The 21,367-nt window shown below is 34.0% G+C and overlaps 2 protein-coding genes across 2 annotated transcripts; both read right to left on the minus strand.

Annotated features, from left to right (window-relative positions):
- Nucleotides 1–4,406: 4,406 nt before the first annotated feature.
- LOC112050195 (uncharacterized) lies at nucleotides 4,407–6,068 on the minus strand. The gene is made up of 4 exons (XM_024088389.2): nucleotides 5,945–6,068; nucleotides 5,820–5,835; nucleotides 5,355–5,415; nucleotides 4,407–4,756 (listed from the first exon to the last, which is right to left on the minus strand). The coding sequence occupies exons 1-4, from the start codon at nucleotides 5,997–5,999 to the stop codon at nucleotides 4,550–4,552; spliced, it is 339 nt and encodes a 112-aa protein (XP_023944157.2). The 5' UTR covers nucleotides 6,000–6,068; the 3' UTR covers nucleotides 4,407–4,549.
- Nucleotides 6,069–9,635: 3,567 nt separating this feature from the next.
- Nucleotides 9,636–18,989, minus strand: LOC112050192 (uncharacterized). The gene is made up of 4 exons (XM_024088384.2): nucleotides 18,808–18,989; nucleotides 14,444–14,519; nucleotides 11,037–11,067; nucleotides 9,636–9,896 (listed from the first exon to the last, which is right to left on the minus strand). Exons 1-4 carry the CDS (start codon nucleotides 18,854–18,856, stop codon nucleotides 9,717–9,719), a joined length of 336 nt encoding a protein of 111 aa, XP_023944152.1. The 5' UTR covers nucleotides 18,857–18,989; the 3' UTR covers nucleotides 9,636–9,716.
- Nucleotides 18,990–21,367: the final 2,378 nt, after the last annotated feature.

Raw genomic sequence — 21,367 nt, forward strand, 5'->3', positions numbered from 1 at the left:
ACAAGATCCTTTAGATGTTGTGGAGTTATGCCGTCCATGCCACCAGCAGAGCCACTAGAAAATGACATTATCGCAGCGTAAGTCTCCTCATCCTTTATCTGCAAAAACGAACGCTTAAGTGGTGGGTCTGGAAGCAAAGTGTTGGTATTTGGTGAAGGATGCTTTTCGTTTAAGGCTTCCAGAGTTACCTCATTGAAAGGAGCTAAAGTATCATTAGAGAACAATATGCGGGCGGCGTTTTTAAGATCCCCATCCATAACCTTGTTTTCCACAATTTTCTTCAAATTGTAATTTTGTGTCCGAAATGAATAATCAGGAATTGAAAAAACGCGATCATCCAAACTATTTTTTTTTAATTTTGCACATAACGACCCGCTTTCTGTTTTATTGACATAGAAATGTTTATAGGAAAAAAGAAAGAGATTTTGCCAAGCCGAAAGTGAATTTGATAATACATTTTGGATGCTCTGTGATAAGGATCTAGCTAATGATATCCTAGCTCCCCGCGGAATGCGTTTTACTAATGGAATATTTTGACTGTACTTACATAATAAGATTTCGAATGGAACCTGATTATCGCTGCTTGTTTGATCGCTTGTAAAATTTGGGCAAGTCAAAGATTGCGTTGGTGGTCCGTGACAGCGTGCGATATGAATATTCAGGCCTCTGCGGCCTTTAAACAGCCTGCCATCGTTACAGTGTGGGCATTCTAGGCAATCAACTTGAGAAGCACTGGGATTCATACTTCACAACACGTATTTAACAAAATGAAAAAATATTAAAACTATGCACAATAAAGTCTTTATGCGAGCGAAGCCCCGGCAGCGGCAGCGGCAGCGAGGAGGCCTGCAGAGCAGGCGGCCCGGCGACCGCACCGCCGCGCAGCGTAGCCCCGCTCTGAAACAAAAACAACTGTTAATATCACATTTCGAGATGAAAATAATACCACGGGGTATTTCGCGATAAAGAATCACTTTGATGCCAATTTTAATCCAAAAAACCGAGCCAAATATTATAAAAATGAAAATTTTGTTAAAAGCAAATTTTTCTCATTGACATCTCAGTGACATTCAATTAAAATTATTTTATTTTACACCCAAAAAATGATTGTACTCGACTAAAATGCTAAAGTGGTCTGTACGGCCTACCTATCAGTGCATTATTTTTGAAATGTCAATTTGCTTCTACTTTTTGTTTTTATTTTCTTTAAGAAATTGTAATGTAAAAATGTGAACTCTCAATAATGAAAATACAAACTATATATTATTATCCCTTTGAGCCATTTTCTCTGTAGGGAGAAATCCTCATGAACACCCGTTTGAATAGTGCCGGGCTTCTACCAGCTAAAAACCTCTCAGAATACAGCTATAGGTACCTGTGATTAACCCTACCACTAACTTTGCAGTCTTTGCTCATTATCTGACTTCCTTTTCATCCTTCTTCTTTATTTTCATTATACTTTCTACAAAAATCATTATTAGGTAATTTCTCGTTTGGTTCCATCATTAAGTTATTAAGTTTTTAGTTATTAAGTTTTCCAACAAGATTTCTTGTACTACCTCCTTTCTTTGAGCCTAATTACGACACGAACGCGGACAATGTCGCGATTGTCCGTTAGTGTAGAATACGTGAGAAATTTCACTATTACTCCTTATAAGGGTGGTCAATATCTCATGCAGATTAAAACATCTTTTGCTTAATTACCAAGTTGTTCATGGTAGTTTGACTAATTGGCTTTGATTAATCGACCATTTTTTTTTCTCTAATATTAGCTTATTAATCATAATTGTCTTTCAAGTTAGTGACATTGAATAAGAATGTATGTACCTATATATCTAGACAAATCCTTTTAATATTATAAATGTGAAAGTGTGTGTGTCTGTTTGTTTGTCTGTCTTTCACGGCAAAACGGAACGACGAATTGACGTGATTATTTAAGTGGAGATATTTGAAAGGATGGAGAGTGATATAAGCTACGTTTTATCTCTTTCTAACTCCCCACTTCCTAAAAGTAGGGGGTGAAAGTTTGTATAAAGCATTTGTAGGGTAGGTAGGAAAGAAGCGCACATTAGTCAATGCTTGAAAAGAAGCTTGACCGGGTTCACTAGTATTTAATAATTTGCAGCGTGATTACAAAATATTTGTTATAGTGACCTCACAATCATCACTTAACATAGTTAAAGATAACATCAAAGACGCTAAGGTTTATCATGAACATGACATAAGCGCAAGAGTCAAGGTGAATGCCAATGAGAAACAATATCGCATACGATATTTTAGGTCAAATAAATAATCCAATTATTGTCTTTACGCTAAGTGCATTTTGAAACAAATGAAAATTTTAATCACACGATTTTTACGATCTTAGAACCTAGACAATTTTCAAAAAGATTAACTTTTCGAAAATTGTCTAGGTTCTAACTTGTCTAGGTCGCAACTTTCGGAGACCAGATTAGTCGCTTTATGTTTTACTGTGCGCTTAACTCGTCATATCAATTTCTTTTTTACAATTCCTGGATTATGGAAGATGTTAGTTATTAATCTTATTATGAGTAGGTATAATATATGGTTCAAGTTCCAAACAGAAAAGTTCTATGTACGGCTCGATCGATTCGTATATTTTCGATTTCGTTGAATTTAATAATGATTTCAAAAAATTAAGTTAGAACAAACAGTTGACAAAATATAATTGGAATCGGTAATTTTACTACCATTAGGTAGTACGAAGTTCATCACTTAAAAATTAATTAGAATATATCAATGTAGTTGTAGTAGTAAGAAATTGTCGTATAGTAATAGAAGAAGAAGAGAAGAAGACGGGATAGAATTACCAGTGAGACAAGTCCCCAGTTTCTAACATTACTAAGAACGGCAATTAGGACTAATCTCTCTTAGCCCACAGACATAAGCCTAAAGAATACAATGATGATAGAAGAAGATGATACGTACACAGGAGACGCTTTTAAAGACTAGCACTGTCGCTCTACTTTTGGGCTTGGGCTCGACTCTGACAGAGCTTCTGTATTTGTCAAAATGTAAAACCCCCTGTCGATCCCATTAGGGAGCCAACACCAAATACACGACCAGAAAGTACGTATGATAAAGAATTAACAGAAACTATACAATAGTCATTAGTCAATCACAGTGTTGTGAGTTCAACTGTCGAACTACATTATCATAGAACTGGTTACCTTTTTTATAAAATGTAAAACAATATCCTGATTGATCAATTCGCTCAAGCCTTAAGCATACTGTAACGTTTGCCAGATATCAATAGCAAAAAAGTAGTGTGTTGACCTTGACAAAGATGCATACACGTTTGAAAATATCTTTGTTTTTATCTTGAGTTGTTAACAAAAAACCCTTTACCGACGATGAAGATGTAAATCCGTAAGAGATTCGCAATTGTAGGTATTTTTGTGCGAGTTAAATTATCTTAAACCTAACATCAGACAATTCTGCGAAGATCTACACGTGATAGTTAACATACTTGTACCTACATTTTATGAGTAACAAACAAAGTTCAAGTTCATGAACATGTATATAATTTATAACTCATATTCGTTTTAAAACCCCCACCAAACAATTATTTAGATGAAATGAGGAATTTTGTAAAAATATAGAGAGACACGAATATCTTAGCATTCCATGGAATCACCGTGTGAGTGCCGTATCCATCGTGTAGCACAGGAAAAAAATGAGCTGATCCCTGGCCTTGTCGCCGATGGGTGTAGGGTTAAGGACTTGACATGTAACTAACACCCCCTTCTCCTCTAGTCTTGTTCTCCCTGCCAAACTAAATTTGTATCCCCTTAGTTTTAATGTAAAAATCTAAACTGGTTTGGTTAGACAATTCACTACTTTTACACGCTTTATATTAGCTTTACTTGTAACTATGTATGTAAGAAAATCTTGGAATTTAAATTTGACCCACTTCCCGGTCTTCGTGTAGGATGAAATTTTGCACACGCTTTGAGTTCTGATGATAATGCATGACTAGCTAAGAATCGTCATTGCAAATCCAATATGGCGGCCTCCCAAAGATGGCAGACGGATGGTTATTTAAAATCCACCCCCATGATATGGATATCAAATGAAATGGTTTCCTGACAGAAATACGAAAAAATAGTCACGTGACTTAGTCCAATATTTGTAATTTTTAGTGCTATACTACTACTTTTTTACTTACTATTTAAAGATATTTATTCACCTTATCCTCAAAATCAACGTTGTATAAAAAAGACCAACCCCCACCGTCCCACTACGATTTCACAGACATACTCAAGGATAGACACACTTAATAAATACTGTAATCTTCTAAAACACTCATATTTCCATTCATGCATTTCTAAAAATATTTTTTTTATTATTGGCATGGAAAGGTTTTTGAATTAGTACTACAAATATGTGTGTGAGTGATTTTATTACCAGAAAAGCAATAAATATTTTATAAACTAATAAATTCTCTTCTTTAAATTTGGCGTCTTTAATTCTGAATCAGATAACAATTGTTATACAATTGTTTCGAATTTTAGTAACGCCGTGAATTTTATCTCAACTTGAACTTCGTAATCTTTCCATTGTCGTTAATAGTTGCTTCACCTTTCTTATGCACTTCACCATTGTCATCGGTTGAAATGTAGGACGACTGTGAGACGCTGTAAAACATCTCGTCGACATTTTGTTTGGCTGGTTCACCCGGTTCATTTGAATCTGTATCCTTGAAACCGGCAATGTTGTACTGATACGGATTAATCTGAAATATTAGACATCTGTAAATTTAGCTCTTATCAACTTTATTCTTTACTTCAGATATTTTTTAATTCAATGAAAAATGGTACTTATTCTTTTCCTCAAAACTTCAATCTACATGTACATAATATTGTGATGACCACTATACATGATTTCACAAAAAAATCATCGAAAAACCCCTACCTTAAAGTACTTATCGATGAAACTAATATACATTCTCACAAAAATTCAGAATAAAGACTGTATGACTAAACCTTAGATGAATTTTGTGTCATTCTTTAATAAAAATAAATAATAAAAGAAATAAAAATAGTTTATTTCAGTAACATTAATCTGTAACAAATAATAAAAGGCTAGAGTCTTCTTTTAAGAGTTGTAAACTCCTGTGACTGTTACCAGTGTTACCAGTGTACCAGTGTAGTGTGACCAGAACACTTTTTTTATTTAATACATAATGTATGATAAATAAGCAGCTAATTTAAAGATGGTGCTGTGAAAATTTGTGAGTACTATAATAACCAACAGTCTACTTCAAATAATGAACACAAGTTATATGATATCGTATATTACATAAAAACCTTTAAATTGAAAAACTGTCTTACCACAATATCTGGTGAGATTGGCGGAGGTGTGAGATAATAATATGGATGAAAACCATAATTCCTTGAAAAAAAAAATGTTATAAAGTTCAGGTATTAACAATTAAAATAAATAAAAAACTATACAAATACAATCTTTAACCACATACACATTATTATCTAACTTAGGAGAATATATTTTTATATATATTCAAAAATAGATGTAGATATAAAAAAATTTAATAAATTTATATAGATATAAACATGCAGATATAAAAAAATATAAACAATATTCAACAAAGATTGCAATCATATTATTAAGCGTTAATTAAAATTTATCATTCTAAAATGTGTTCATAAATACGAGTACTTAACTTAAATCTAAATCTAACTAAAAGTAAAAGGTCGAATTATTTATTGTATATTAAAATAGTAACACCTAACCATAAAACTATGTTTATAATAATAGTGGGCACGATAAGTACATACCAATCATATATGTTTGCTGAAATAAAAAAAAACAAAAATAATTTATTTAATATTTTAATAAATTAAATTAGCTGAATATATATTGAAATATGTAAATATTAATTATTTAATAGCAAATGTCTCACCATAAGATAAAGATATATGCAAGAATACGGCACTGATCAAAAACAAAGCCCTCATGTTTATTACGTAATTTGTTCTGTGAACAAATATTCTTATGTATTTCTATATATACCAACATTAGTTATCTTGCTTCGAAAATTCATTTCCCGATTTTTCACGGTAAACTACCCTTAATATCAGAAGCAGCAAGGGTCAAATTGCTGTAATGCATATTAAGTTTCTCTAATATAGTTGGTTATCAAGCTCACGGAAAAAACTAACATTGATTCCACGAAAATTTTAATTCGATTTGACATTAATTCTTAATTATTCTTAACATCATCGTTAAATTACCTGTTGACTTTACAAGTCAACAGGTCAACAAGTCAACAGTATTACCTACAGGTAATACTTATATTCTAGGGCAACCGAGCCTCACTTGAAAAAATATTGTATTTGGTATTTTTATTAGAGCGATAAACTTAGGGTAAAAGACTTTGTTACGCTATCTCGTAGAGTTTTGAAGTACTGAATTATCCCTCAAAGTACCTCAACTGGAATTTGGCTGAGTCACTGACAAAACACTGTATTATCCAAATCTTGGGTCCCAATTTTGGGTCACTTAAATATTTTTGTGATACAGCTGACAGAAGTCATCTTGCGCTTAACTGCAATCATGTTTGATGAAAAGCAAAATGAAAATCTAAGTAAGAGCGCGTGTTTAGAAAATGCTTATTGCCTTGAAGATTTAAGTTGTAGGTAGGCTTAGGTTGGTTTGAATTGATTGATTTATTGTGAGTTAGATGAATGAATATATCAACAGATAAAAACAATGATAGCTGTAATGGATTGTTCGGAACTCCCCACCGAACGAATGAGGTATCACCTATAGTGCAAAAACCTACTACCTTTGTTGTCTTTGATTTTCCAAACCTTAATTACATATAATTAATGAGCATCGTGAGCCACGATCTGACGAAGCTTCACGATGACCTAACCGGATCATCAATCTATGATTTGCGTATTAGTAAACAATAAATAAATTTTATCATCCTTAAACTATTTTAGTTATTTCTTGTATGCATATGGACCATAGTACGAGAGTGTAGAGATCTGGCATAAGAAATATACACCCTTATCTGTAGAGCCGTGATAGCCCAGTGGATATTACCTCTGCCTTCGATTCTAAGGGCGTAGTTTGAATCCAGTCCGGGGCATGAATCTCCAGCTTTTTAGTTATGTGCATTTTAAGAAATTACATATAATGTGTCTCAAACGGTGAAGGAAAACATCGTGAGGAAACCTGCATGACAATTTTCTCAATTCTCTAAATGTGTGAAATCTACAATTCCGCATTGGGCCAGCGTAGTGGACTATTGGCCTAACCCCTGCCATTCTGAGAAGAGACTCGTGCTCAATAGTGAGCCGAATATGGGTTGCTAATGAATGATAAATCTGTTATTTATTTGGGATACAAAATAAATGATAGCAAATATTCACATTGACATAATATGTCAATATATTATGAGGTATTGAATACATTGCTAGATCAAATAGTGTAGGCGCAACTTTACTATGAAGATATCGCTGTCTACCTTGTTTTAAATTGAAAGCATTTCATATCCAGCCGGCTTGGTTTTCAAACACTCAAGTTTGTCAATTTACGGTGTCAATTTAAAACTAGTTCAAAAGGCAGATTAGTGACCGGAAAGTCTCTTAGTTCAGCACTTTTCGAAGGTAATGTTTCTAGCATTTCTATCGGCAACAGGAATAGCTGTGAATTGCAAGAAGGGCTGTATAAATAAAATAGTTAACAGTTTGACCTCTGGTTGATGGAAACTGACGTAGATACCCTAGAAGATAGTCGGTCTGTAAAAGTCATTCGTTTTCCATTTAATACTCAGGTGGGCTATTATTTGTTTTGTTAATAAAATGAACTAATAAGTAAAAAAATCTGGTTACCATCTAGTATGAAAGTACTGGTTGAAACAAATCAAACGAGCCCAAACTCGATGGAGTTGCGTCGTCTAATTACGGAGTTCCTATGGCCACCTTCCAGTTCCATCATCAGACATTGGTCACCATCTAGTATCAAAGTACTCGTCAAGACGAATTAAACGAACCCAATTTTGAAAGGGTCGTTTAATTTCATTGTCATCTGATTTATACATGCATGCAAAATTTCAGCTCAATCGGAAACCGGGAAGTGGACGAAGACACGTAAACCAAAAAAAACTTGTAAAATAAAACTAATTATTATCTTATAACGTTTTATTAGTAATGCAACAAATATCAACAGTTATTACTAACACTACACAGTAGGTATATAATTTACGTATTATCTCAAAAATAAAATAATTTAAACATTACACATTTTGTTATTTGAACTAGGCACTAGGACATTTCTTATTTATCTAAATCTACAATAGGTTTTTACTATAGCACTGATTTTTTAATATAGCACAGAATTTATCATATTGCATATCATATTCACCACAGAAGAAAACAATAATGTAATGTAGATTTTAATAATAATACGAATTTACAGCATAATTCAACATTGTTGTGAATGGGAACTAACTAAATGTTTATCACCTGTAATAAAACTCTGAAAGCTGTATAATCAAAGAACGACGGACTGCAAAATCTCACTGACCCCATTATATTGCATGTGATTTGTAATGTAATATAAATTCGTGTGAATGCAATTTAAATAACACTTTTATAATATAAATTCTACCAATAAACATTGTTTAGCGGTTGTTTAATCATTCCTTTACAATTTGAAAATACGCTTGTAAAGTCTGTTGATTAGCCAATTACCGGTTAAGAAACCAGAATTTACCAATTAGAGTAACTCATCAGTTGCACATTTATAAAACAAACAACAGCTTTTATTTACTGTGTCTGCAATAAATAGAAAATCGAATGTTAGATGAAATTTTGTTCTATGTAAATGGATTATTTCTAAAAAAATAGTTTAGGTAAGACATAGGTAGATAATTGATATTTGATTAGATTTGATGTTTACTTAAATTCATTGATTAACTAACAGTCGTTTTAGTAAGTGTGCTAGCTCTTCAGGGAGAGTAAGTACTATTGCCATATCTCCGTCGGCAAACAGTATTAATTATTATTATAGTCAGAACCGTATGTTTTCAAATAAATGTAAAGGCACATGCGTGCCTTAATTTGAGCAGTGCATTGTAGACCGTAGATGAAATTGATATTCTTAAAGGCGATACAAGACGATAAAGTCCCATGACAGACATGTCAGTGAGTCGTTCGATCGGTCAAGACTCAAGACACTACAAATTGTTCCGACCAAATTACCAAAGAATATATATAATAATACTCCAAGGAGAAAAAGTGAAACTACATACGAAAACGTTGAACATAGCAGCGACAATATTTCCGCAAACGAAATATTTTTGAATTAAAGTCAGCGGCAATATTAAATGGAGATTTTGATTTAATTTTTTTTCATACAGATTTATTATAACATTTACTTTTAATTAACCATTTAAGAAAAAATAAGACAAAAATGTTTTTCACCATGCCATGGTTATACACCACTTGGCCTAATGGCTATGTATGTAGAACTTAGGTGAAATTTATGTACACTTGCTTATATTTTCCTATATCCGCAACCAACACATGCATATCTCCTATGTCCAAAAATCTTAGTACTGAAGTTTCGGCCCCTTTGGAGACCGAGTGGTCATGATTGATATTTTTAGTTTTAAAAAACCGCTATACAACGTTTATGATTGAAGCCATTGATCAGTAGATTTCCTAAGGTTTAAAGACGCGTGATGTAAGTACTCCATCATTGTTTTCTAACTCTATTCCCTTGCTGTTCTGTGTCACTTTTCCGTCGACATTCTGCCACTGTTTGAAGGCGGCGACAGAGTGCCCATAGACGTGAGTCCCATCGCTGGGCTTGAGGGACTGCACGCTCCCTGTTAACTGTTCCTGGAATGAAAAATCATCATTATCGTTAGACCAAAGACCTTAGCGAAAGACATTAGACTAAAGTTTCAGTTGTGCTTTTTAAGAAAGTTCATATGTGCTTTTTAAGAAATCAAATATAACGTGTCTTATAACGGTGAAGGAAAGACATCGTGAAAAAACCTGCATAGACGACAATTTTCCTAATTCTCTTCAAAAAATTCAAAATTCATTTATTTCAATTATTCCTTTTTTACAAGTACTTTTACACAAAAAATTCAAAATTCATTTATTTCAATTATTCTTAGTTTACAAGCACTTTTGAAAGGTCATGAACATGTCATAATTTATTTTAATCTAATGGTGGTAATAATAGTCGAAAACTTAAAATTAAATTTACGAGAGTTCCAAAGGAACTTCCTTTCCTTCGTATGTGATGTCTGTCAATCCGCATTGGGCCAGCGTAGTGGACTATTGGCCTAACCCCTCTCATTCTGAGAGGAGACTCGAGCTCAGCAGTGAGCCGAATATGGGCTGATAATAATGATTTTTAAGCACGTCAAAATCCTGTAGGTCTATTCTGTATCGATGTTTTAACAACTCGACAATGAGTTTTGAATTCGACTCTATCTCACTCTATAACATTTGAAAGAGGGAGATAGAGACAAACTCGGAAGTCGAGATACATTGGCAAATTATAAAAACTTTGTTACAGCATAACGCTACTGACTAAGCTGGATAATCTCGGAGAAAATTCATTAATAATAATTCAATGTTAATATTATTATTTATTATTTATTTATAATAACATATTAGTCACACACAAAAGTAAAAAGAAAAACAGTGGACAAGGAAACACTTATCTCTGAGATCTCTGCCAATGACCCTTGGTACTGGGAGAGGTTGTAAACAAAAGTAATGGATAGATACAACAAAAAAAGTGGGGAAACATATTATCTTCTATGCCGCAAATATTTTATTTTATTACGGCCAGTTTCTTCATCGCAAGTAACAGTCAAAGTAACGTCATAAATCAAAAGTCTTATTCACTGAAAAATAAAGTCTTCTTTACTACTTACTACTTTTACTGTTACTTTAGCTTTAACATGTAGAAACTGGCTGTTAGTGTAGAATATTGAATTTGTTAACTTGCGTATTACATACCCAGCCATTGTTCAAGGACGGCAAGCTGAGCCTGAAAAATTAAAAAAAAATCTAATAAATAACTATAATTTTTTAAGTGATAACTTCGGGAGAGTAAGCCGCTTGGTAACATATCGCGTTTTAATTGAAGTTGGCAAGTTTGACACTTGCATTTGACAGAAACTTGCAAACTTCAGACAGATTTTACGACCACAGACTATCACCACCAATTTAAAAGTTTATATATTGCTGCTGTCAAAATGTTCTTTTTTTTTTTTTTTTTTTTTTTTTTTTATTGATAAGATATAACAATTATTTTACATATCGATACTCTCGCCAAACTGTACAGGCAGTTTGTTGGCGAGTTGACGCTCATTATTCTAGTTATTTTTTAAAAGTAATTGCTAAATCTAATTTTAATAAGATAATTAAAACTAAGGTAACCTAGGAATTTAATATTATAAAATGAAATAATACAAAAAAAAAAAAAATACAAAAGGTGCAAAACAATTTCTATTAAGTAAATCCGTCAGTGATGGGGTCCCCAAGGAAAACTTTCTTTAATTTCTTCTTGAGGACTCCTTCACTGATCTCCCTTTCTTTTTTGAGCCACTCAATTTTATTATATATTTTAGGTACCATGTAGCCGGTAGTTCTTTCACCATAGTAATTATTGGCTTTTGGCATGATATATTTTTTTTTTCTGTTATTTCTTAGAGATTTTAAGAACTGTATAGGTTTTTTATACTTATATGTGTAGTAATTTTCTTTAGAAACTAGATATTCAATTTTAACGTCTATTGGTAAAATCTTAAATTCTTTAAACAAATATTTATAATTTCCATCTATTTTTTGGCTACATTTTTTCTTTACTTTTTTTAATAATCTAATTTGTATTTTTTTAATTTCTTTTATATAAGTAGTGAAAGTTCTACCGTATACACTAAGCCCATAACTCATCACTGAGTCTGCTAGTGCATAATAAACCACAAGCATAGTGCGCTTACTCAATACTCTTTTAAGATGATAAAACATCCCCAACACAGATCGGAGTTTATTGCACACAACTCCTATGTGGGTCTTCCAATTAAAGTGGCGATCAATATGTAACCCTAGATATTTGTATTTATCGACATACTCCAGTTGTTGACACGTACATAAGCTATGATTGTTGTGCAAGCACTCGTATGTGTGACCAATGATTCCTATGTCTGCGTAATTTACAGTTTTAGCTGTTTTGTTATGTGGCGAAAATATATGCATGCACTTGGTTTTTTCCATGTTAATAATGATACCGTTGTCGTGCGCCCATTTTATTATATTCTGAAAGTCTAATTGAATATTATTACGTACTACACTTATATCTTTTGAAGCGCACAACACACACATATCATCGGCATACATATATACTTGACACTGCTTGACTACATTAACCACACTATTAACTAGCATTAAGTATCCCAAGGGGCCGTATATCGAGCCCGTCGGTACACCTAAGGTCACGTCACACTCATCACCCACGGTACTATCGATAGCGGTGCGTATAGTTCTGTCAGTCAAGTAATTACGGAACCATTCATTTGTTGGCCCCATAATTCCACACTCTTGCATGGCTAAAAGTAAGACACTCTTATCCAGCGTATCAAACGCCTTTTTATAATCTATGAAAAGAGCCACTATTTGTTTTCCATCATTCAAACTGTCATTAATATAATCAGAGAATTGAGTGAGAGCCGTTACAGTACTTCTGCCCTTTCTAAACCCATGTTGAGCGTCAGTTAAAATATCGTACTTTTCTAGAAAATTTGAGACCTGGCCTACTACAACTTTTTCAGCAATTTTATTAATAACAGACAGAATAGCTATCGGTCTATAATTAGTGTACTCCAAGTGACTACCATTTTTATAAATAGGACGTATGATTGCTTTTTTTAATGTGTCTGGGTATAATCCTTTTGTTATACACATATTAACAAAATTCGCTAATATTGGACTTAATTGTTTTTTAACAAATTTTATATCCTGTACCCTAATTTTATCAAAACCAGGGGCTTTTTCACTACTTAATTTATTTATTATTTTTTCAATTTCATCGGCTTTAACCTTTGTGTATCTGAATGAAACATCCGTAGTCTTAACATAAGATTTTCTATCTAAAAATTTTATATTGCAGTTGTGTTTAAGGTTTTTAATTTCTTGAGTAAAAGTTTTAGTAAAATTGTTACAAATACTATAAATATCAGTTATTTTGCCCAAATATCTCATAATAACACTATCTAGCTTAGGTTTAATTCTTCCTAACCAGCTGTTAACTGTTAACCAGATCTTTCTGTAATCACCACTGCACTTATTAATTTCCTGTCTTCTATATTTATTTTTAGCAATATTGATAAGCTTATTTACTCTATTTCTAAATCTAGTATACTCTAAGCGTTTACTAACATTGTCAGGCGATGCTTTCCACGAGCGAAACAAGCTGTCCCTCCTTGATATCATGTAATATAACTTTTTATCTACCCATGGCTGTGTAATCCTCGCAATTCTTACAGGTTTTAATATCAAGCTACTACTGTATATGTCACTAAAGGTTGCATACAGTTTATTAAACAATAACAAAGGACACAATATTAATATGAATTGACCCCAATCACATTTTTCTAACTTTTCTTGAACTAAACTATCACATAACACAAGTTTTTTATTTTCTTCACACCTCTGATAGGATAGAATTCTTTAAATCGATTAAATTAAAGCAATTAGTTTCAGTTACCAATTTTGTCGAGCATCCAGCGTTTTTTTTAAAGAGTGCACACTTATAAGCAAGTTCTTAAAACTTTTCCTTTTCAGAAGTTCAAAGATATAATTATTTAAAAATAATTGAGTTTTTTATTATTTTTTTTTAACTAGCGGACGCCCGCGACTTTATCCGCGTGAAAGTCGACCTCTATTTCACCCCCTTCTATTTATAAGTTCGAATGTTTTATAATGTAATAGGTAGAATTTTTGAAAATTTTATCACATTATTATTTTTTTGGTAGTCTAGAAATGTAACTTAAAAATGAGAGACTTTCCTTACAAACTTTCAACTCCTATTTCACCCCTTGTAATTTTATTTCTTGCGACAAAAAGTATCCTTATAACCTTCGTATTATGGTCTCAAATCATGCCAACTTTCATGTGAATTCATTTAGTACTTTCTGCGTGATGCCCGGTCAACATAAACACGGACAAACATACAGATAAAAAAAAATTAGCTTCAGTCTCAATTACAAAATGCCCTCCAACTAAAATTAAAAGGGGTAGGGTAGGGGTAAAGTAGGGGTAGTACGGGTAGGGTATGGGTTGGGGTAGGGAAGAAGCGCACATATGTAAATGCGAAGCTTGACCAGTCCGCTAGTTACGAATAAATAAAAAAAAATTATACTTACGAGTACAATTTGTTAAACTGCAGCCAATTGTCGCCCTTAGCAGCCTCTGCTATTTCGGCTGGAAAAACCGGCGAGCCTGAAAATAATAAAAATTTTATGATTACCTATACAATTAATACATGTCGCCTGTCAGTTAGACACAGATAATACAATGAATTTTTAGTTAAAGGTATACGAATTATTGCCCACCACAAGTAATTTAATTGATTGAAAGTTGACCTCTTGAGTTTTCGTTAATTTATGGCCGATTTTCAGCTGCGTATCGTTTGTATAACTTGGACCCGAGTTTGTATAGAATATAATATGCATATGTATATGGAATATATAAAAATGAAGCGTTGGTAACGTAACTCAACAACGCCTGGACCAATTTGGCCAATTATTTTTTTAAAATGTTCGTTGAAGTTCTAGGTTGGTTTTTACGGCGAGAAAAATTCGAACAGTTGCCGGAAAAACCATGAAAATAGCCCTTTTCTATTTCCCATATGTTTTCTAACTTAAACGTAGTCAATTTGAGCTTTATTGTCTACTATATAAAAATAAGTCGGGTTTTCCTTCCTGACGCTAGGGGTAGCGTAGGGGTAGGTTAGGGGTAGTTGAAAGTTTACATCGAGTTTCACGCGGACGAAGTCGCGGGCGTCCGCTAGTTACTGTATAAAGTTCATAATAATAATAATTAGAAAACGGCGTAGGGGTAGGGTAGGGGTGGGGTTGTTTAGGGTAGGGGTAGCGTAGGGGTAAGTTTACATCGAGTTTCACGCGGACGAAGTCACGGGCGTCCGCTAGTATGGGATATAATAAAACTGGAACGTACGTCGCGGCGGTCGCTATTTTGCTAAACATCATATTAAAACAGCGACAGTCTCACCGTGTCAGATAGACTCCGCGCCACAAAAGAAGTCTCGCGGCGAAAACCTGACAATAAGACAGCCATTACCAAATGACAATAAGCGCCATTGAGACATTAGCGCCGCGTCCAAAGTGTATGTAATCCTATCCGCGTCTGCGGGACTTGTTTCGTGGCGTGAAGTATAAGTTTGTGGCACTATAAAAACAATCAAATCTTTCTTCATATTATATACTCCAACTTTTCAGTTATATGCACCTTAAGAAATTAAATATCACTTGTCTCAAACGGTGAAGGAAAAAGATTGTGAGGAAACCTGCATACCTGTGAATGTGTGGGTGTTTCGGAACAATGACAATATTCGCCACAATGTTGGCTAACATGAAGAATGTATTGGCCAACGGATTGGCCAACTTGAAGAGGGGGAACATCACCTTATGTTAAACAGATTCTAAATGAAAATATTTGACAATGCAATTAGCGTTTCCAAATATAGACATGTAATTGATGTCATTGTTATCTTTGAACAACTAATATGTACTTAACTATAAAGTTAGTTTTTTAATGTTTGGTAGGTATACGATAGGAACTTCATCCTCAACAGCCTATATATTTTTTTTTATTCCTTACAAGTTAGCCCTTGACTACCATCTCACCTGATGGTAAGTTATGATGCAGTCTAAGATGGAAGCGGGCTAACTTGTTAGGAGGAGGATGAAAATCCACACCCCTTTTGGTTTCTACACGGCATCGTACAGGAACGCTTGGCGGTACGCCTTTGCCGGTAGGGTGGTAACTAGCTACGGCCGAAGCCTCCCACCAGCCAGACCTGGACAAATTAAGAAAATCTCAATCTGCCCAGCCGGGGATCGAACCCTCCGTCTTGTAAATCCACCGCGCATACCACTGGCCTTTCCGAGAGCCACCACACACGATCCTCCGCCTTCCTCATCCAGCCACTTCCCACTACCTTCTTGATGTCGTCGGACCATCTAGCTGGAAGGCGTCTTACACTGCGTTTGCTGGTACGCGGTCTCCACTCCAGAACACGTCTGCCCCAGCGGCTATCTGTTCTACGATATGGCCCGCCCACTGCCAATTCAGTTTGCTAATCCTTTGGGCTTACGATAACGGTAAATAATAATATGTATGCTCCCGACCGATTTGTTCTTTCTTTTGTCGGCTACGACGGCCAATCTCATGTTGATATTAACCATGTACTCAGACGATATTATAGTGCACAAGTGTGTGCGCAAGCATAGTTCGAAGAGCCGATGGACGTTGGGGTCCCAAGGTGCTGGAATGGCGATCCCGCACCGGAAAGCGCAGTGTTGGTCGACCCCCCCACTAGGTGGACCGAAGACATCAAGCGGGTTGCAGGGAGCCGCTGGATGCTGGCGGCTCGAGACCGTTTTCTTTGGAAGTCCATGCAAGAGGCCTATGTCCAGCAGTGGACGTCCATCGGTTGACAATGATGATGAATGATGATGTGTGCGCAAGCACAGGTGCACTCTCTATTCACTCTCATATTCCGATTCTCATATTCACACTCTCATAGACCGACACGACCTGTAAAGGTCAGGGGCAGGACCGACGGCTCTCTGTGCTCTCCGATGCATTTTGATTCCGACTATGAATTCAATATTCTTATATTTTTATAGAACCCTACAAATAACTTCTCCTAAACCTTCAAATTAACCATAAAACAATCATGAAATAATAATACATAATATAAAAATAATAAAAGAAATCGTCAAAGTAGGTGTGGATTAACATGGCACCTGGCTCGGATGATGTTTGTACTCTGTTTCTTTGATTGAGTTTGGTAGCCAGGTGTCAAATTAATGCGCACGAGTTATAACTAATCGTAGATTTATTTCCTGAGGTCAACGGTGAGTACTAGTTTGCCATGACATATTCACTTTTGATAAACTTACAATTTAGAATTGACGCCTTTGAAATTTTTGTTTGATTTCTAAAATATAAGTATTTGATTTTTACCCATAATCTACATATGTACTACATGTATACTAATATTATAAAGCTGAAGAGTTTGTTTGATTGTTTGATTGAACGCGCTAATCTCAGGAACTAATGGTCCGATTTGAAAAATTCTTTCTGTGTTAGATAGCCCATTTATCAAGGAAGGCTATAGGCTATATATTATCCCCGTATTCCTACGGGAAACCACGCGGCGTCAGCTATTATCTATACAAATGTTGAAACATTTATATACATATAATCTATAGTTTATTTAATATCTCGGTTTTGATTGAATTCTTAGTAATGATCCAGCATCCAGCGGCTCCCTGCAACCCGTTTGATGTCCTTTTTCCACCTAGTGGGGGGTCTATCTGTATTTTTATAATACAAGAAACTATTTACTAAGCTAAAATAACGTTGTTCTGCAGTTTATTTCTTTTATAAAGACATACTACGCTTAAAAACGGAGGTTGCAAAATACTTTACGACGTGTCAAAAATATGTACATTTAAAATCAATTGAGTTGTTAAACATCATGTAAAACACACTTTTATATTATTATGATGATACTTAATAAGACGATGTTATATGTTAATAAATATTTCGAATCCAGTTGATCTTGATGGTGACGACATATCGATCATGGGATCAATTTAAATTCAAAATGACAACGCGCACTATAAAACACACCTATCTAGTTTTGTATCCTAGTGATATGCTCATTTATTATTATAAATGAATCGCATTAGCACTGTCAAACAAATATTTTAGAAATATGAGACTTATTTACCCAAATATATATAAATATAATTTAGGCTTAAGGTGGTACCTTGCTTATCTTAATACTTTTAATAAATCTCTAGAGACGTCAATTCTGTGCATGAAATATATTTCAAAAATAACTAACAGCGGGTGATTAGTGATTTTGACTGATGCCAAAAATGGTATCAGTAAAATTTTTGGATGTCTGTATGTTCGTTATTGAAACAAAAACTACTCTACGGATTTAAACGAAACTTGGTACAATTATTCTTCATACTTCTGGGCAGGTTATAGTATACTTTCCATGCCGCTATGATTAATAGAAGCAGAGCAGTGAAGGGAAAGGTTGGGAAAACTGGAGAAGTTACTCTATCTTCACGGCGATACTACTATAGGGGCTGGATTAAAGAGGTCTAAGGGCGGACGAAGTCGCGGGCGTCCGCTAGTACTAAATATACTTGAGTAATATTTAAGAAACCTACTTTTCATCCCGGAAAAATCCATGGTTCCCGAGTGATTTGTGATAAACTAAATTTCACGTGGACGAAGTCGCAGGCGTCCGGTAGTCAGAAATACTTAGAGCGTAGCATTTCCTTACCGCAGCTTTAATTACTACTAATTATGAATGACAGGGGTAAAATAATAAACGTTTATCACATTGTCAAAGTTTCTAAATTCATTTCAAACACGTATTTGTAACATACGTCTATGAAAAGAATTGCAAATGACTTTATTATATAAATTGGCGTAAAATTAAATGACCATAACATACCTTCAACTAGAAGTGCTGACGCGAGAATGACAAACAGAAACTTAAACATTTTTAATACTGAGTTAAAAAATATGATTAAAAATTAAACACTGGTTCCTCGATCAACCAAAAATACAGAATAAAACGTCACACCCAGACACACAGCTTATATCCGATGGAATAATGATTTTAACGACACACACGTCTTGTAGCACAATGGGCTTTTAGAATTTGATTCTTTTGTGAAAATAAATAAAACCAGCCAAGTGAGTGTCGGGCTAACAGAGAAATGGTTCCGTACTAATGGTTTGTAATTGTTGTGTGTTTTTTTTTACAAGTTTTCCTGTTGTAGGCAATGATTTTCTACTTATGTTGATAGTTACTTGTTATTATGACTTCTACAATAAAAAAAGTACAGAAAGCCCATCCAATATCTTTGATATTAGTAAACTTTCTTTGATATCAGTAACTATATCTTTGATATCTTTGATATTAGTAACTATAGTACATTAATATTAATAAACTAACGGACGCCCGCGACTTCATTCTCTTGAAATTCAGTTTTTCAGTCACGGTGGATCCATGATACGGGATAAAAAGTACATTTTTTTATAATATGACCAATATTCCCATTCCCCGCCAACTAGTCCAGAAAGACTGTGCTAGGAGTGGGTGAGTTTTGAATTCACAAAGAGATTCAGAAATTTGATAAAATAAATCAAGCGCCTGCATAAAATTTTAGCACAATTCACCACAAGGTATCAATTGATAATAATAAATGAATAACAGTCGTAAATTATCGCTTATTTCACCAATTTCAATATCGTAATGTATCTCTTTACGCACATGTGCCGTAATGTAAAGTAAAATGCCGTAATGTAATTTATAACCTTTAACATCCGTCTAAAAACGAACGGTACTTTTGAAATCTTGGCAAAGAGTTTTTATGTCAGAAAAGTGCTCAACATAATAAAATTCAACGAACACGGACAAATCTAGGTACCTAATAAAGAAAATTACATACATACATAGAAACATACATACATACAAGATATGCGTGAAAAAATAGTGTAACTTATTTTTTCATTTTTTTTCAGTCTTGGGCATGCACCTCCAACTTTTCAGTTATGTGCATTTTAAGAAATTAAATGTCACGTGTCACAAATGGTAAAAGAAAAATATCACGAGGAAACCTACATGCCTGAGAATTTTCTTTTTTCTCTATGGTGTGTGAAGTCTGCCAATCCGCATTCGCCGACGTGGTGGACTATTGGTCTAACCCCTCTCAAACTGGGAGGATACTTATGCTCAGCAGTGAGCCGAATATGGGTTGATAATGATGCTTTTTCTGAAAGACCTCGATCAGGAGAAGACTTTCGTTAATAATGCTTTTGATCAAATTTCAAGTTGTTAAATAAGTTTCGTCTGTAAATATTCTAATTCACGTAGTTTTCCAAAATGATTTTTTTATTTAAAAAGTTTTGTTTGTGATTTTTTTCAACGTCGTCGGTAGGTAGTTGTTATTCTGACTTAAATAACTGTTTAAATTAAATAGGTATATTGGAAATTTGTCACGCCCATAGAAAATATAAGGCTTTTATGTTTTATGGTCACGCCGGTGTCAAAATTAGGTATGGTAGATCCTCTTACGTATTTTGAAGGTAGATAACAACAACCTAATGTATTATTAACTAGTAGAAAAACAATATCGTACCTACATTGTTTGAATTTCATGAATTTCGTATGAATATTGTATGTTGTCTATCACTCTTGAATAATTAGCAGATCCGGCTTGTAGATATATTTTCAATGATAATAATTTAACAATATTGTCTTCATAAATATGTTTTCATTATTTTGTTACACATTTTAACTAACTCAGTAAAGATTTTGTATTATTAGATATGTCACTAGCGCGTCAAAACTAAAATGGTAGCTAAAAAGGTGGTAGTTTTAATTTCACTTAGTCGCATAGTAAACAACGATACTTATTTAAACAAATTATTTCATAGCCCAGGGACTCGAACCCAGGACCTCGTTATTAAGCCACACAAGCTAACCACTGGACCAACGAGACAGCTTTTCACATGAATTTATTTCCATTTCTATCTTAAATATTTTTTTGTTCAAACACCATTTTAACCGACTTTCGACAAGTATTATAACAAGTATATAATAAAAAAATCGACAGATATATAATTCAAAAATCAGTGCAGATTAGTCATACCATGAAAAATTACTTAAGCGTTGATTTTACACTTAGTAATTATTTTTGAATAGTTTACTTAGTAATATTTTTTTCTACTGCAAAGACAGTTTTTTTCCAAAAAAACGGGACTTATTATTTTTTTAAGTTAACGGCCACATTGAAAAGAAATGCACTAGGCAAACTTGTTCATCTAGCTTAAAAACATGTCCATTTCATAAGGATTCCAAAGATGTAAGACCCCTAATTTACTCCTTTCAGAACGAAAATAGCAATTGTAACGAAGTGTTTGAAAATAATGTAATAACCCTCAAAGTTCTAAATTTTGATATTTTATCTTATTTTTCAAAAGATTGCGACAAACTAAGTGGCTGG

This window comes from Bicyclus anynana, chromosome 1, assembly GCF_947172395.1.
Source record: "Bicyclus anynana chromosome 1, ilBicAnyn1.1, whole genome shotgun sequence".
NCBI lineage: Eukaryota > Metazoa > Arthropoda > Insecta > Lepidoptera > Nymphalidae > Bicyclus > Bicyclus anynana.

Coding starts and splice junctions, on each gene's coding strand:
- LOC112050192 (XM_024088384.2), bottom strand. CDS start 18,856: ATGTTTAAGTTTCTGTTTGTCATTCTCGCGTCAGCACTTCTAGTTGAA. Junction 14,520..18,807: donor GTCAGCACTTCTAGTTGAAG/GTATGTTATGGT, acceptor TATTATTTTCAG/GCTCGCCGGTTTTTCCAGCC. Junction 11,068..14,443: donor CAGTTTAACAAATTGTACTC/GTAAGTATAATT, acceptor TTAATTTTTCAG/GCTCAGCTTGCCGTCCTTGA.
- LOC112050195 (XM_024088389.2), bottom strand. CDS start 5,999: ATGAGGGCTTTGTTTTTGATCAGTGCCGTATTCTTGCATATATCTTTA. Junction 4,757..5,354: donor CAATCTCACCAGATATTGTG/GTAAGACAGTTT, acceptor CTAATATTTCAG/ATTAATCCGTATCAGTACAA.